Raw genomic sequence first — 19,336 nt, forward strand, 5'->3', positions numbered from 1 at the left:
AAGTTGGACTTCCAATTTCTCTTACCCTGCCAAAAGTTGCTTTACAGTTATTTATTGATTTTAATTGCCATTTAAATCACTTGCTTCTCATCTTCTAAACCCCGATTACAACCTTTATAGCCAATAATAAGAACATACTTCCCTGCAGTTCCTTGAAAAGGCGACCCGAGGTTTGAATACTCAGTTAACAATTTTTAAGGGGTTTGTTACTTGTGACAACCAAAACGTTTGTATGAAAGGACTTTTGAAGGTTTAGAAACTATACTTGCAACGAGGATTCATCCGCAATTTTCTAGACCATGCAAAAGTTCTCTCATCATAGACACCTCAGCTTGCCCATTGATCTGAGGGTGGTAAGCTGTTGCTACTTTGTGCATAATCCCATGCTTCTTCAGTAAACCTGCTAATCTCCTGTTACAGAAGTGAGTGCCTTGATCACTCACGATTGCTCATGGTGATCCAAAGTGACAGATAATATGGTTTCTAACAAAGGAGACAACAGTGTTAGCATCATCAGTACGGGTAGAAATTGCTTCTACCCATTTAGAAACATAATCTGCAGCTAACAGTATATATAAGAAACCACTAGAGTTTGGGAATGGACCCATGAAGTCAATGCCCCAAACATCAAAAATTTCACAGAATAGCATAAGTTGTTGGGGCATCTCATCCCTCTTGGATATATTACCAAATCTTTGGCATGAGAAACAAGATTTACAGAAGGCATTAGCATCTTTAAAAAGAGTAGGCCACCAGAATCCACAGTCTAAGATTTTTCTAGCTGTTCTTTGAGGGCCAAAATGTCCACTACTCTTAGAGGAGTGGCAGGCCTCTAACATGGACTGAAATTCTGATTGAGGCACACACCTTCTAATTATCTAGTCAGAACCATACCTCCATAAATATGGGTTATCCCATATATAATATTTGGACTCGCTTTTCAGCTTGTCTCTTTGATGTTTGGTAAAATTAGGAGGAAAGGTATGACTAACTAGATAATTAGCTACAGGTGCATACCAAGGAACTACTTCAGATATTGCGTGTAAGCTATCAAATGAAAAAGCATCATTGATAGGAGTGGAGTCATCCTTAATGTGCTCAAGGCGACTCAAGTGGTCCGCCACTAAATTCTGGGAACCACTCCTATCCTTAATTTCTAAATCAAATTCTTGCAGCAATAATATCCAACGTATTAACCTTGGTTTGGACTCTTTTTTAGCTAATAAATATTTTAGAGCTACATGGTCTGAGTATACTCCCACCTTAGTACCAAGTAAATAGGCTCAGAATTTATCCAGAGCAAAAATAATAGCCAGAAGCTCTTTTTCAGTGGTAGTATAATTAGACTGAGCAGCGTCTAGAGTCTTAGATGCATAAGCAATTACAAAAGGGTCCTTACCTTCACGCTGAGCCAGCACCGCTCCTACTGCATGGTTGGAGGCATCACACATAATCTTGAAAGGTTGGCTCCAGTCGGGTCCTCTCACAATCGGAGCTTGAGTCAAAGCGATCTTCAGCTTATCAAACGCTTCCATGCAATCCTCACTCAACTCAAACTCAACATCCTTCTGCAGCAGTTTGAATAAAGGCAATGCTACCTTACTGAAATCCTTGATAAATCTCCGGTAGAAACCTGCATGACCAAGAAATGAACGGACTTTCCTCACGGAGGAGGGGTAAGGTAAACTAGAAATGACATCTACCTTTGCTGGATCTATAGAAATACCAATAGTAGAAACAACATGTCATAGAACAATACCTTGTTTTACCATAAAGTGACATTTTTCAAAATTTAATACAAGGTTTGAACTAACACACCTGTCTAATACCCTAGCTAAACTATCCAAGCAAAGGGTAAATGAATCACCATACACGCTAAAGTCATCCATGAAAACTTCCATACAATTCTCAAGAAGATTTGAGAAAATACTCATCATGCATCTTTGGAAAGTAGCTGGTGCATTACATAAGCCAAAAGGTATTCTCTTGTATGCATACGTTCCAAAGGGACATGTAAAAGTAGTTTTCTCCTGATCTTCAGGAGCTATATGGATTTGAAAATATCATGTGTAACTATCTAAAAAGCAGTAGTGTGATTTACCTAACAAACGATCAAGCATCTGATCGATAAATGGCAGGGGGTAGTGATCCTTACGAGTAGCCTGGTTGAGGCGTCTGTAATCAATGCACACCCTCCAGGAATTCTGCACTCTAGTTGTCAGGAGCTCTCCATGCTCATTCTTTACTGTTGTGACTCTAGACTTCTTGGGCACCACTTGTACTGGACTGGCCCATTCACTATCTAAGATGGGGTAGATAATATCAGCTTCAAGCAGTTTGGTCACTTCCTTCTTGACAACTTCTAAAATGGTGGGGTTCAACCGCCTTTGAGGTTGATGAACCGGCCTTGCTCCCTCTTTCAAAAATATTCTATGCTTACAAACTTGAGGGCTGATGCCTACTATATCCACCAAGCTCCACCCAATTACTTTCTTGTATCTTCTCAGCACACTAAGCAGCTGCTCCTCCTGTTGGGAAGTGAGTTCCCTTGCAATGATAACTGGGAGCTTCTGATGATCCTCAAGGTAAGCATACTTAAGGTGGGGTGGAAAGGGCTTTAACTCCATTGTCTGTTCATGGCTAGGCACTTGATCATTTAGAGCTAGTGATGGTGGCAAGGTATCTTCAGTAAGCTCAGAGGTTGTCCCCACACTTGCATCTTTCTCCATGTGCCTCTCTTCTACTTTCTCTTGGTGAACTGCAGCTACAATTTCATCAATGATATCACACTGGAAGATGGAATGATTTTTCGGAGGATGCTTCATAGCTTCATCCAAGTTGAAGCTCACTGCTCTGCCATCTATTTCAAAGGAATAAGTTTCTGAGAATGCATCCAAATTGAACTTTGAAGTCTTCAGAAACGGCCTTCTAAGCAGGATGGATGATGGTCTTCCTGAGTCACCAGCACGTCCTCAACAATTCTAACCATAGAGATAATGCTTTTATCTGCCAAAACAAGACATGCTGTCGACCTTTTTAAGGGAGGGAGCCTCAAAGCATCATATACAGATAATGGCATTATACTAACATACGCGCCTAAATCACACATGCAGTCAGAAAATTTTACACCCTCTATAGTAATAGTTACCATGCATGGACCTGGGTCACTATATTTTTCAAGTATATCACCCATTAAAGCAGATATAGAGCTACCTAGAGGAATAGTTTCTAAATCCTGTATCCTATCTTTATTCATGCATAAATCCTTTAGAAACTTTGCATATTTAGGTACCTGACGAATGACATCAAAAAGGGGAATTGTTACCTCAACCTTTTTGAAGATCTCCACCATCTTGGGGTCTAGCTCTATCTGCTTCCTGGACTTCCTAGCAAGGTGTGGGAATGGAATGGGAATGACGTCTTTTGTAGCTTCAGCTTCTTTTGGTGTTTCCTTCCCTGGTTGAGCTACTTCTTCTTCAGCCATGTCTTCTACTTCCTCCTCTTCTTCAACATCCTCTACCTCAACAATGTCTTCAGCTTGGATATCTTCTTTTGAGCTTAGCTCCTCCTGACTCCTCTCTGACAGTGTGGTTCTGGACCTCAAAGTGATGGCATTAATTCCACCTTTGGGGTTGGGTAAAGGTTGAGAAGGAACTGTACTGGAGCTTGAAGGTTGATTGGTGGGGGTGGGAGGTGGTTCCATCCGGGAGATGAGGGCTTGTAAAGTGGATGTAAGACCATTGATGCTAGAGGTAAGTGTATTCTGAAGGTCTTTCTATCCTTGTACAAGAGAGTGAAGCACCTCATCATTGGCAGAAGAAGGGGGATAAGTAATTTGAGGGGCCTGTTGTTGGTTCTTTTGAGGTGCCTGGGACTGCCTTAGGTGTGGTGCTCTGTAAGGTTGGTTCTGGTCCTGCTGTCTGTTTTTGTTATTGTTCCACCTCTGATTCTCATTGTTGTCTCTGCCTCCTCGGTTGTAGTTGTCCCTCCACCCTTGGTTAGGATTATCTCTCCAACCTTGGTTGGAGTTATCTTGCCAACCTTGATTGTAGTTCCCACCTTGGTTGTAATTGCCGCCTTACTGATAGTATCCTTGATTCGGGCAGTCATAGAAATTGTGAGTAGCTGCCAAGGTGCTATCTTCTTGTTGCTGGAGTTGTGGACACTCATCAGTGTAATGAGTATAGCAGGCGCATATTCCGCACACTCTCTGAGGAACCAACTGTTGACTTTGTTGTTATGGGGGAGGCTGAGGTTGTTGTTGATTCAGCTGTAGCTGCTTTAGTATGTGGGTCATCTCTCCTAGAGTCTGTGTGAGAGCAGCAGTCTTACTACTAGAGGACACCTCTGCAATAGCCTTGGGATGGTTGTTCCTGTGCCTGACATTTCGGGTAGACTCAGCTAGATCGGTGATCAGTTGCCACGCTTCTGTCACCGTCTTGTACTTCTTCAGAGAGCCATTACTTGCAGCATCTAGTGTAGTCTTATCCTGAGGCTTCATGCCTTGTGTGAAGTAGCTGATCAGCACCAACTGGTCAATCTTATGGTGGGGGCAAGAATCTAGGAGATTCCTGAAGCATTCACAATATTCATAAAGGGTCTCTGACTCGCCTTAGATGATGCAGGAAATTTCTTTCCTCAATCTGTCTGTAACTTCAGCTGGAAAGTACTTTTCCAGGAATTCCCTTCTGAGCAGATCCCAATTAGTGACAACCTCTTCAGGTTGAGTGTAGAACCATTCCCTTGCCTTTCTCTCAAGAGAAAATGGGAAGGCATATAGCCAAATAGTAGTTTCATCTGCACCATGACGCCTAGTAGTTGAGCAGGCCGTCTGAAAGTCTCTAAGGTAATTTATGGGCTGCTGAGCAGGTAAGCCATGAAACTTGGGTAGTAAGTTGATTAGCGCAGTCTTCAGTTCAAAATCTGCAGCCAGATTTGCGTGACGTGCTTGATATGGTTGCAGTGTAAAGTCTGGAGCTCCAGCTTCCTGGAGAATAATCCTTCTGGGCTCCGCCATATTACCTGCACGTAAATCAACAGAATCAGTAGTAAAGGAGCTTGTTTCTTCCTCAGATGGCGCTTCAGATTTGCCCTCAGATGAGACTGGTGAATTGGTAGTAACCACTTCACCGCCCTCAGAGGTTAACCGACGCCAAGCTCGCCTAATACGTGAAAGAGTTCTTTCAATTTCAGGATCAAATGCGGCTAAGCTTGGATCAGGCAATGAACGCGTCATTCAATGAAAGAAACATACAGCTCATGGTAATAAAATAAAATAAAATATGCAAAATTAAAAATATGTACACCAACTAATAATTTAGCACACTATTGCAACTCCCTAGCAACGGCGCCAAAAATTGATGGGGCGGAAATTAACCAATTAAGAATTTAATATAGAAACAGCGTTGCAAGTATAGTTCCTAACCGACAAAAATCTGCTTATCAATTTAAAAAAGGTTGTCACAAATTTTAGAATAAAAATACTGGGAGTAGAAATCCCAGGTCGTCTCCCAACGAGTTGACAAAAGAGTGCTATTTTATTAATCAGGAGTTTTCCGAGAAATTTTAAGAGTTGGAGAACGGAAAAATAAATAATTGTAAATTAAAGCAATGGAAATTAGCAAGAGAATTTATATAATCAATTAAAAAGCCTTGACCGGGGGGAGATTAATTGGAAGTTGTATCCTTGTTGGATTCTCCCAATTGTGATAGCAAGAAGTTGTTGTTTTCACTTAGTTAACCCTTACTAAATAAAGGAAAGTCAAGCGATTAAGCTAACTCTTATTCACAAGTCCTAATCCTTTCCTTATGGAAGGATTAGCGTTAGTAAATAGAGAGTTAGCCAACAACTTCCAATTGAACTAATCACTTGAGTATTCCAACTCAAGGGTCTCCTCTTAATCAACCCCCAAGTCAAGTTGGGAGTCTACTCCATTGACATGAATACAACGTTCACAGGCATATAAAGGGAATAGAAAGAAGACATGATAAATAAAGCAATAACTGAAAATTAATTAAAGGTAAAAATAGTTCTTTGCATTAAAAAATTCCAAAATCATAAACATACGTATCTGAACAAGGTTAATAGGTAATCAAAAGAGTAAAGGAATAGAAAACAAACTAGAATAATGGCAACTTCAACGGAGGTAGTGACTCTTCTCAATATCAAAATCAAAAGCATAAAAACTAGAACTATGAATGTGAAGAAAACTTAGAGGAAGTGTAATTTCTCTCGAAGATTCCAATCTAAAACTAAAAACTATGCGAATGAGAATGTGTGTTGAGTCTCTGCTTGTCCCTTGGCTCTAGTCTGTGTTTCTGGGCCGAAAACTAGGTCCAAACTTAGCCCAAAATTGCCCCCAGCATTTTCTGCAATTTCTGCAGGTAGCGCATGTCACGCGTACGCGTCAGTCACGCGTACGCGTCAGTCACGCGTACGCGTCAGTCACGCGTACGCGTCGCTGATCATTTTCGCGTGTCACGCATATGCGTCAGGCACGCGCACGCGTCATTGTGCAGACTCCAATTCACGCACACGCATGAGCCATGCGTGCGCGTCGCTCCTCGCTGGTTGTCTCCTTTATTTCTTGTGCTCCTTCCATGTTTGCAAGCTTCCTATCCATCCTCTAAGCCATTCCTGCCCTATAAAGCCTGAAAATACTTAACACACAGATCACATCATCGAATGGTATAAAGGGGAATTAAAATACACAATTTAAAGGCTCAGGAAGCAAGTTTTCAATTATAGAACAAAACTAGGAAGGAGTTGTAAAATCATGTGAATTGTATGAATAAGTGTGTAAAGACTTGATAAAACCACTCAATTGAGCACAAGATAAACCATAAAATAGTGGTTTATCATCGCTGCTGTGTGTGTCAGTTCTTATGCTTGACCGCAGGGAGAGAAGCGAGCCACCACGAAACACAAACTGGCGACAAATGACACAAGAGTTGGTAGATGCAGTGGATCCCGCAAGGAGAACCACATGATGTTAGCAGCAGCGACTCTGTGAGAGTGGAAAGATTGAGACGCCATTTTGGTTCATTTTAGTGTGAGAGAGTGTGATAATGTGTTGGAGAAGGAGGTTAAGTTTAGGGGGTTGGATTGTTCAGATGAAATTTGATTAATTAATTAAAAATTCCACCTATATATATATACATTAATAAGATTGTCATAACAGTAAAATACATTGGCCACTTTAGCATTATTTCTATTAAAGTTGCGTTTCGACGAATTTACGAATACGCTTGTTCAAATTTTAAAATTATTTAAAAATTATTTTGTCAATAGCAAAAATCAAATATCATCAAATTAGAATTAGAATATTTCGAATACAGATTTGATATTTTCCTCTTTATATGTATTAACAAGTGTAATTACCTGTACCATGCACGTGATAAGATTGAAATTATAATTTTAAGTTGTTTTGTTAAAATTAATTTGAATTATAATAATTTGATTAATAAAAAAGTAACATATTATGCATTGTTTGTTTTTTTTAATCTAATGTTAATTGAATTAGCTCTAAAATAGTTATTAATCGGTTTTAGTAATCTACTTTCTTCAATAAATCAAACATATATACTGAATGTGATCATAAATAATCTAGTAATACTTAAATCCACCAACAAATTTTTATATATTGGTTTACTGTGAACTAAGAACATATCAAAATCAGCTCAAAATTAACAACAAATTATTACAGAATTCTAATACAGAAAGTTCTCTAATAAACAATAAATAATTTAAACCCACTGAATAACAACTCAACACTATTCTTTGATGCCTGCAAAATATATAACTGAAACAGTATTATATCAATGTTAAATTATTAGTATACAAAATCATATGATTAATGTAATTATAAAATTATTTATCAGGAGAATAAAATAATACGAATTTTTACGATAATTTTAATATTCTCAAGCTATAAATGTACAATAAGAATGCATTACCCATTAGCACTAAAAATTTGTCAATTTTTTTAATTGATAGTAATAAATGTTAATAAATTAATAAATTTAATTAAGAGATTTCGTTATTACCTTTTCATTATAAGTTTTCAAAAATTTCTCTATATACCACATTTATCGTGCAATTATCTTCCAAGTTTCTGTGATCTTGCAACAGCACTTGCAGACCATCTTTGCTCGTTACTCGTTACTTTTTAAAATATGAACAAAAAATATTTATAAACTGGACCTAGCATTACTTAATAAAATCATGGAAAATAATCAACTTACCTTATCATCCATGAGAACCATTTCTATGTAAGTCGTCTTGCTCTTGTCAAATTTGAATGGGACTTTCCATAACCTTATAATTCTTGCCTTTATTTTCTAAATTTGTTCATTACATAATCTACCATAGGTAACATTGTTGATAGAATCATAGCTAGTAGCCATTAGGTATGAAAAATAATAGAAAAAGAACTATGTCTGAGGTACGAATTTTCTAGATGATAAATAATTGTAACAATTTACTATTACTCCTTATATATTTATATATATTGTATACTAATTGAACAGAGTAATAATTAGCCAATGTTTTTAATGGAGATACTTGCTTCAATTAGGTAAAAATTATGCCATTATGTTTTATTAACCTTTATGATTAATTTAATAGTGATACTTGGTTAATATATATGTTATCTACATTAATTATATGCCAATATTTTTAGAAAAGAGCTAAAAGAGGAGATATATAAATATATATAATATTATTGCTATATAGAAAGCAGATATAAATTGCTACGTTCTTTTTTATTATATTATACAAGTTAAAAATATAATATCATGTTAATATTAATTCTAGATACTTGCTACAATTATATCAAATTTAATTATGACTCTAAATAAATAAAATAGATAATAATCAATATTATTATTTTGTTTTTTACATTCAGCTTCATCATAGCTTTCTGATATTTCTAATATATGGTTGCTTATTGCTTGAGTATAAACAACAAAGAAAATTGTTACAAAGTTGGGGCTGAAACCAGGTCAGAAAGTATTGGATGTCGGTTGTAGTACCGGAGGAGGTGACATTTACATGGCTGAAATTTTTGATGTTGATGTTGTTGGGATTGACTTCTCCAACCAGGTCAGAAAGTATTGGATGTCGGTTGTGGTACCAGAGGAAGTGCATTTACATGGCTGAAAATTTTGATGTTGATGTTGTTGGGATTGACCTCTCCATAAATATGATTTCTCTTGCCATTGAACGTGTCATTGGACTCAAATGTACGGTTGAATTTGAATGTGTCGATTGCACCAGAAAAATATATCCCAAGAATACATTTGATGTAATCTACACTCGTGATGCCATGTTACACATCAAAGTAAGGAACCATCTTTGGTGTTTTAATAAGAACTTGTACTATGTGTAAATATATCATATGGGATACCATGTAAACAAAACACTCCATCTACTATTAAGTAGGATGTGACTAATCTAAGTGGGATTGGCATCTCATTCAATGGTGCATGAAGTATAAGTCAGCATGATGTCTCATAACAAAATATATAGACATATCGTTCTTCAATTAGAAAACAATCTATGTAATTCAAAGGATCAGGGAGGTATCACTAAATGCTAAAATTTGGGGATGACAAAAAATATATATATATTGCTCATTCAGTGCTCATGGTTGAGATTTTGACGAGTATATTTTAGAACAGTGAGATCAAACTTAAGTTTTATCAAATAAATTGTAGTTCTAGATTTTAGTTTGATCGATATTTTTTTTTTTTTGGGTCTGCTTGAAGTATTCTTTCCTTTCATTTCTGAAGCTTATCCTCAGCTATTTTCTGTGGTTTAATGCAGGATAAACCGACATTGTTTGAATCATTTTATAAGTGGTTGAAGCATGGAGGTACACTTCTAATTATTGATTATTGTAAACGAGCTGGAAGCATATCATTAGAATGTGAAGAATACATTAAAAAAGGAGGATATTATATCCATGACATGGAAGCAGATTATCAGGTATGGTAGCATATTGTAAGATATTAGTGACAACATAATTTATTCTTGCCTACATTTATTTTAAGACATGTCCCTTGTTTCCTACACAGATGCTTAAGAATGCTGATTCGATGACGTAATGGCTAAGGACCAAACATAATTGGTTTGTCAAATACTACAATTTACTTTCTTTGACATTTAATCAAATTGTTCTTCTGAAGATACAATAAAATTGTTACTTGTGTGATTTCAGTTCATGAAAACACTACAACAGGAGCTAAATGCCCTTGAGAACAAGAACCATTATTTCATTGATGAATTCTTTGAGGTGAGTTCCTTAAGGTGTATCTATTAGTTGTGATCATGAAAAGGAAGGGAAGACAGGGAGGGGGCTAGGAGAGTGAAATTGACTCGATTTTATTCATCAAGCCATTCCTTTTCTCCCTTCTCTTCCAAGATCCTAACTCTCAGAGGAACACTTATAAAGTTATATATTTCAAATAAGACTTAAGTGCTGCTTATTTAAATATAATTGTTTCCCATTTTGAAACATTGATGACTGGAATCATTAATTGCAGGAAGACTACAATGAGATTGTTGAGAGATTGAGGGCCAAGCAGATTAGAGGTGCAGCTGGGGAGCAGAAATGGGGCTTGTTCATTGCCAAGAAAAAATTATACTTATTTATCATGATATGTCATGTTATAGCCATTTTTAGTTCAACGTGACTAGAGATTTCCCTATGATATAGTTTCTATGTTATTCTATTGTTATTTGTATATTTAGATGGACAAAATCTTTGAGGGTTTAGCACCAGGAGAAAAGCTTTTTATGCCCCCTCTTCTGCTTGAATGTGACGTTCACTTCATTTCAGAGTTCTAATTCTATGCTAAAAATCAATTTCAATATCCTGTTTTCAATTGTTTCGGCTTTAATAAAATTGGCCACCTTCAAAAGTAGTTGTGAATCAGAGATGGTAGAATACAGTAGAAACTATAATCAGTTCTATGCTAAGAATGGTTCTTGTTTGATTCACATTTTGTTTATTATAAAAGTAGAAAATGTGCTTCTCACTCAATGCACTTCAATGTGAAGCAAAAATGTTGTTTGTATGAGACGTACGTTTGACATCCCTCAAAAGGTAAAACAAACAAGCTTGAATGATTTGGTTTTGGATTCTTCCTGGGATTTTAGAATTAACAGAGGGGTTTTAGAAATTGCAACTGAACCAAACTTGTTAAATATAATAGAGAAAGTGTGATCCCAGAAAGAAAGAGCTAAGGTTATTCTTCTATACTAGCTGTTAAATATTTATAAGGCTAGCCATTATTCATATTTTCCTTCATTCAAGTATAAGCCAACTCCTGTTTTTATGCTGGATGCTTAAACAATTAAGCACTGGTTTCATCCGAAAAGTGTTGGAAGAAGCAAATTCATTATGGAAGCGTTTGGAGGCAGAGACATGAACACTGAATACATTGTCTCCAGAACAATTTTTTATATTTTTGTATCCACTCTTTTATGAAGGACAATGATGGACACCAGATTTAGAAAGGTGGACACGAACTTTTTAATGAAATTTTTTTCTTTTTGTCCAAAGATATTTTTTATTATTCTACTATTATCCCTTCTTATTTTTCTTAATTTGAGTTTCTTCTCTGTTTTGCGTTCTTCTTCTTTCTTTTTTTAGATACTCTCTTCTTTTTGTAGAATTTCTTACTTGACTGGATAGTTCCTTTCTTCTTATGTTATTGTTATTACTTCAATATCACTTTTACCTTGTTGGTTCATAAACTAATTCTTCTTGTAATCTCCTATACTCCTATGTATTCTCATTCTCTATTAAATTAGTTTGTACTTAATACGAAAAATTTGGAATCACATGGCTATTTTAGTCCTTTCATATAATATTTTAATCTTGCCTATGTGTATCCAAACATAATACTGGACATTACATTAGTGTCTTGTATACCATATCCAAACACAATACACAAAGGATCATTTTTAGTGTCTCTGTTCTATTGTCTCTGTCTTAGTGTCTGTTCTGTCATGTCTCCAAAAACAAACGCACCCTATGTGCCTCAACAAATTAGCTGATCATTCCAATAAGTAAAGAACAAAATGAATTGATCAATATTCAATGTTACACTTTTCCTTTGCACATATCTAACAATTCAACCTCATAGACATGCACGAGGGTCAGCTTCCTACGGCAATGCTATTACAACTAAGAAATGACAGAGAACAGCATACCAACATAACTAACAAACTTTGGGACCCTCGGTCAGCCTGTTTCTTCGTTTTCTTTTATGCTTGAAATCTTCGGGACCAGCTAGACGAGTAGAAGATGAATTCATCTCCTCTAAAAGCTCTTTTGCCAACTCAACCTTTCCTGATTTGTTTAAATTATTGATTAGCGATTGATAGATGTATATTGAAGGGAGGATCCCCTTCAGTTTCATCTCCCTGAAGCATTTCAAAGATTCCTCAGCATTTCCTGATCTGCCAAAACTCTCAATTAATGCAGTATATGTAAGCAAATCCGGTTCGATGCCATTCTCACTCATTTCCTTAAAATACACAATGCACATGTCTGTTCTTCCAGCCTTCCGCAAGCCATCCAATACAGTATTATAAGAAACAGTATTCGGGACAAAACCAGCTTCCTTCATGGTTGAAAACACATCAAGCATTTCATCCACACGACCTGTACGGCCCAATATATCTAGAACAATATTATATGTGACCAAGTCAAGACTATAGTTACGACTCTTAAGATAATCAAATATCACCAAGGCCTTATCCTTTTGTCCACTTTTGGCAAGGGCGAAAATGATCTTGTTTACAAATGATGTACTCGAACAAGTTATTTCTGATACTTCTTCAATGAATCTAAGTAGCTCAATACAACCATTGGCTTTTGTGAAAGCCTGGGCAAAACTAAGACATGAAGCTGCACTTGGGGATTTACAAGACAACAATAATTTCTTGAAGGCTTGACACGAAAGGTCTATGTCATTCTTCTGACTTGCCTCTGCTAACAAGACAATATACACATTAGGGGGAATAGAAATGTTCCTGTCTTGTAAATCTTGTAGCATTTGACTCACAGCAGAAAGATTTCCAATCTTGCACATCTTATCAATATATGCAGCATAACCTTTGACACTTGATGCTGCCGCATTTTCAATTGTGGCATGAAATTCCTTCAAGACTTTCTCCGCTGCTATCTCTTTGTCAGGAGATGCCGCTGTTGAAAAAAACTAAAAATTCCCAATGAATTAACTTTTGCTGATTAAAATCAGACAAATTCAAAAGAGATTGATTGAGAATTGAGATCAGAAATGATATTAACTACATTGGGAAGAGAGTCATCACTAATTAGACTAATTAATTCTATGGTTTTCATGAAAAGAATGTTAAACTAATGGTAGTCCAAGACAATAATAACATGTGAAAACTATTTGTATCCCACTGCGTTTATCCACAAAGACATAAAATTATCTTTGGTAGAAGACATGGAGACAGACATTGTTTTCTGAAATACTGATTTAATGTATTTTGTATCTTTCTTGACAAAAAGACACACGAATACTAATAAAAAATACAACTTATTTTTCTTATTAATTTTTTTATAATTATATTTTTTATTATTATATTTTTCTTTCTGAAGCTTTTGTGTGAAAAAACTGAGAGTAAATTGGACTTTTATAATTTGTTCTTTTTACATTTAGTTTATACCAAACAAAATACAAAAATACTAATTTTTTTCTTGTTCTCTCTTCAAAAACAATGGCAGCCCAAAGAACACTTTAAATTAGCTGAACAAACATTAGTAGCACTATTCCAAAACTACAAATGCTATACTTGACATTAGGTTAATCTGCTTGGATCAAATCCTTTATTTCATTTTACTTTTAATGTCTCAATCATCACAGTTTATGTGTACTCTTGTAGTGCAGAATATGTAAAAGACAAGACTTTTCAATAATTTAGAGCGCAGTGACTATTTATTCAAAATGAAATTATGAACTTGAATACAGAAATGAAAACAATTAGGAAGGGGAAGAAGGTACCAACCAAAGGATAAGAGGAGGAGAGTGGAAGGTGGAGGGTGAGGGCGGAGTGAAAATGAGACACAGAAAGAACAAGCTGTTGCTGCTGTAGAGAATAATAAAGGAACCTTGAAGTTGTTATATTTGAAGCAATCGATAACATCATCAATGAGCAAAGATTCAAACATGTAGAGTGCAGTTTTTGGTACAAGTATGAGAACAACCATTTAGGGGTTCCCACACTATGTGCTCTGCTACGATACTAAGGTTTTTGCCTTCTCCCTTTTTCCTTCTCACTTCACATTCCCATACCATCGCACTCAAAATTAATATGTTTTATCTTTTTTGTTAAATCCTTATTTATTTAGAATAAGAGTAAAGTGACAAATTACTTTTAAAAGATTTATATTTTAGATAAATTAATTTTTAAAAAACAAAATATTAATAAAGTTTTTAGAATAAAAAATATAAATATATTATTTTTAAATTAATTTATTTATATTTATTATTGTAGAAAATTTTATTAACTTTTTTTCAAAAATTAACTTGTCAAAAATATAAATTTTTAAGAATTTATTTGTTACTTCACTTATTGAATAATTTTAGTTATTCTTACAAATTCATACATTATTCATTTTTTTTTGCTAGATGATACATTGATACATCATTTGGGATAACTTTTATTTACTTATGGAGATAAACTTGTCAAAAAGTCATTTTCAATGTTCAAGTATAATAAATCACCAAATCAAATTCAATTCTATAATAAGTTGATTTGTCTAAATATTGTAATTTTTTAAAAATGAATAGAAAATATTTTTTAAAATTAATAAAAAAATTATTTTTTAAATTAGATTTATTTTTTGAGAGAGGACCAAAATCGGATGGGTCAAATCCAATATCAATAATATTATATATTAAATAGAGTAATTTATGTTAATAAAATAAATAAAAATTAAAATTATTCAAATATTCTAAACAGAAATAATTACACGACTGTCCTAAACTGATCTAAATAAATCGAATTAGGCATATTCGATTTATACAAATACACATAAATCGAATTAACTCAATTTAATTTATTTGTAAATTACCCTATTATATATTTTAGCTTTGTAAATATTCTATTAATTAATAAAATATTTAAATTTCAATATAAATTAAATACTATATAAAAATATAATTAAATTTAGGATTTTTTATATATGTTCCTAAGAGACTTGTTAAAGATAATATTAATAAAATTTTAATAAAAAATATACATTAAATATTTTTTTTATAATTTTTATACGTTCAATGTCTTAGAAAACTTAAAAAATGTCTTATAGTCATAAAATAATTTAATTATTTTATTTATCAATATATGTAATTTATAGCTTATTTATCAATTTACATCGCATGACATATCTCGTTTACATTATAAACGAGATATATTCAACATCAATTCATTTACAATGTAAATAAGATAAGTCTAATCCTCACTTCTATAAGGAAATCGTCTAAAATGTGAGGAATGTCATTTTCATTCCATTTTATACTTTCTTTCTCTCTTTTATTTTGGATATTTTTCTTGTTATTCTTGAGGTACTTGGACATTATGACGCACGTAGATGCACGAGATGACGACATGAACTACCTGAACGCGACGTAGCATATTATTGGAGCGATCGATCTTTTAAGTTAGTGTTCTTATTTTCTTCTTTTAAATAAATAAGCATATAGTTATAGTTAGGGTACTTTTATAAATTTAGTATTGTTATATATGACTATAAATCTATAATGAATGTTATTTTAGTAATATAAAATAGGTTAGTTTTCATATTAGCTTTTATTAGGTAGTGAAATATATTGTTAGTATCTTCTGAATATTAGTTGCAATGTTATTAAATAAAATTTTTAAATATTTGATTTAGAAATTAATTTTCCTAGATAGATTTATTAATTAATTTAATTTAATTTTAAAGAATAATAAATTATGAAATGTGAAATAAATTTTTTTACATTTTTATTTCTCTATTTTGAATTTTATATTTTTTAATTTTAATTTTGAATATACTAGATAATTTGTTTTGCTGAATATTTGTTGTAATGTTCTTAAATAGATTTTCTAAATGTTTGATTTACAAATTTAATTCTGAATAGTTATTATGGATTTAGTTAATTTAATTTTAAATATAACTAAATTATGAAATGTGAAATAATTATTTATTATAATTTTTATCTCTTTATTTCGAATTTTATATTTTTTAATTTTGATTTCAAATATGTCATGTATTAAATAGATTTTTATTGAAATATTTTATATTGAGGTAAATACCAAATTGGTACTTGAAGGATTTCGGCTTTCACAAAATAATACCTGACTTTTATTATTGACAAAATAGTTCTTGAAAGAATTTAAAATTTGACAAAATCACCAAACTGTGAAATGATGATGTCACAATGAACGAAAAATGCTAATGTGGTTGTTAGAAGAGAGCTTCGATGATGACAGAGAGCTCCAACGACGTTTCCGACGATCTCCTTCTTCTTCTTCTTTGTGTTCACTGCTTCTTCTTCTTCTTCAACACACCGCTGCATCCCCTTCCGCCATGGCAGCTGAAGAAGAAGACCGCCATGGCACACTGCTGCATCTCGCCGCGTTCTTCGTGTTCACTGCTTCTTCTTCTTCAACACGTCTCTGCGTCCCCTTTCACCATGGCAGTACCTCGCTACGTTCTCGGGTTCACCACTTCTTCTTCTTCGACATGTCGTTGCGTCCTTCCGTGTCCCCTTCCGCCATGGCAAAGAAGAAGAAGAAGAAGAAGTAGAAGAAACAAATGTTTCCTCTGCCATGGCAGCACCTCGCCGCTATGTCCCTAGAAGCATCCCCTCCACCATGGCAGCACCTCGCCGTTACGTCTCCTTCCGCTATGGCAAAGAACACCAAAAACCGTCATCAGAACTCTCTGCCATCATCGGAGCTCTCTTCTGATGGCCACATCAGCATTTTTCGTTCACTGTGACATCATCCTTTTACAGTTGGGCGATTTTGTCAAATTTTAAAATCTTGCAGGGGCTATTTTGTTAATAACAAAAGTCAGGTATCATGTTGTCAGTGCCAGAATCTTTCGGGTACCGATTTGGTATTTACCTTTTTTATATTTTAACAGAGACCTCACTTACTACTCTCTAGGTGAGTTAGCCACATTGTCGCACCATCGGACGCCATTCTCCCTCACTTGAGAGAGGCTGGGTTTGGTGACACGGTGCAGCTCAGGAACTTTGTGTTCGACAACACCCTGATTACTATATTCGTAGAGCATTGGCATCTAGAGACCCACATTTTTCACCTGTCTTGGAGGTGAGTGCACTATCATCTTGCAGGATATTGCGTATCACCTTGGGTTACACACTGACGAAGAGCCAGTGGGTGGGTGCTTACGTAACTTCTAGACATGGTACCAGCACCCAACGTGGGGTTGGTAGAGGAGCTCCTCGGTGCTAGGCCTCGACATACTCAGCAGCAAGGGCGCAGCGAAGGAGTTGTTTTCCATCAAGCTGACATATCTTAGGGACAGAGTACATCATATCCCTTCTGGTACATCATATCAAGAGATGTTACATCCTGTTGCTAATCGGGAGTTACCTGATAACAAATAAGTCAAACAACCAGGTCCATATCAGGTGTCTTCCATTGTTGGCCGACTTCAAGATGAGTCGCAGTATGTCTTGGGGATCCACTGTGCTTGCATGGGCGTACCACTCATTATGCTCTATAGCACATCAATCCACCATTGATATTGCTGGATGCATGTCACTACTGGTGTTATGGATATATCATCGATTTTAAGAGTGGTGCCCATCTGAGAGGTAGATTCCAAGGTTTCCAACGACCGTGAGATATATCATTTTATATATGGTTTTTCTCTTGTCATTCATAGTAATTTAATTTTATTTTGGGTGAATATCCATCTCGATCCTTGATAAGTTCTTCGAAGGACTACGTGTCTCCCAAGAAAAGAAATATCAATTTCGGTCATTGATAATTAACTTTATAAGACTAGTTAGTCCTTCTATCAATGATCTTTTTTCAGAACAAGCTTATGTGACACGTTAATTACTAATATATCCTCTATTTAATTTTTATAAGTAAAAATCATTTAAAAATCACTAATATTTCTTAATTTTACACAATAAATTTAGTCAATGTATTTGAAAAAAGTAACAAAAAAAACTAACAATTACCTCGAAAAGATAACGAGACTCCCAACAAAAAAGAATTTGCTAATCTTTTGTTGGCTTTTAACGGATAAATCAACAATTTAATATGCTATGTAGACTTATTCCGTTAATATAGAGAAAAAAATTGACAGTAGGGCTAATCAGTCTCACAGAAATAAAGTTCAAGGCCCAAAAAAGATATTTTTTATTGAGAGTCTCGTTGTCTTTCAAGATAACTATCAGGAGCCGTTTATGATTTTTTTTTTTCTCTTTTTATTTTGCATCAAGTGATGCATTGCTTGTTATTATTGCATATGTCCACAGGTTGATAGGTATGGCTGACACAACCAATAGATAAGACCCCATAACTACAATAATGAAATACATGACACAACTAGGTATCCTCTGTGGGCTTATTGGGACACCCTTTCCGAGTATGGCCTGTTTGTTTGCATAGCCCACACCTTTTCTCTGCACGTTCAACCTCATCTATCTCATTATGAAATCTTGTAGAAACTGGTCTCCCAGTTACTTTCTTATGTATGGCGGGATTAGGACGCAAACATGTCCCATACCACTCCAGCCATAGCTTCTAATTTTGTATCGCCGGGAACTCTACCTCATGGATTTGCCTCCTCTGAAGTTGTTCATTTACTTTAGAGAGAAAAGTAACGCAATCTAAGCCATTGATAATATAAATGGTTCTGATCATCTTAAATAAATAAATAATAAGTAAATGCATTAAAAGAACTTTAAAAATCGTGCGAATAGCAGCTTCGTAGCTTCCAAGACCGCGTGATTTTTTCTTTTTATTTCATCTTCTTTTTATTTTATTTAGTTTTTTCTTTCTTTTTCTTCAAAAAAAAATTATTTTTGATTCTATTTTTTCACAATATTTAATTATCTTTTTATGTTTATTATCATATTCTTTCATGATATTATTGTTATTTTGGTTATCTTTTTTTTGTCTTCTATAACTTACATTTAAAGTTTTGTCATGAAAGAGATTAATAATGATCACTAGTAATCTTTCTTTTTTTTTTTTAATCCTGAATAATTTTTTGAAAAATAGGATAAAAAAATAAAATTAATCAATTTAAATTGGGTCAAA

At 34.5% G+C, this 19,336-nt stretch overlaps 1 protein-coding gene and 1 pseudogene across 1 annotated transcript; one reads left to right on the top strand and one right to left on the bottom strand.

Annotated features, from left to right (window-relative positions):
• The first annotated feature begins 8,968 nt into the window (after positions 1–8,968).
• Positions 8,969–10,849, top strand: LOC107621910 (phosphoethanolamine N-methyltransferase-like; annotated as a pseudogene).
• A 1,379-nt stretch (positions 10,850–12,228) lies between these two features.
• LOC107624499 (uncharacterized) lies at positions 12,229–14,249 on the bottom strand. Its single transcript, XM_021113324.2, has 2 exons — positions 14,048–14,249; positions 12,229–13,217 (listed from the first exon to the last, which is right to left on the bottom strand). The coding sequence occupies exons 1-2, from the start codon at positions 14,247–14,249 to the stop codon at positions 12,229–12,231; spliced, it is 1,191 nt and encodes a 396-aa protein (XP_020968983.1).
• Positions 14,250–19,336: the final 5,087 nt, after the last annotated feature.

This window comes from Arachis ipaensis, chromosome B10, assembly GCF_059453495.1.
Source record: "Arachis ipaensis isolate K30076 ecotype BB chromosome B10, ASM5945349v1, whole genome shotgun sequence".
Classification (NCBI taxonomy): Eukaryota; Viridiplantae; Streptophyta; class Magnoliopsida; order Fabales; family Fabaceae; genus Arachis; species Arachis ipaensis.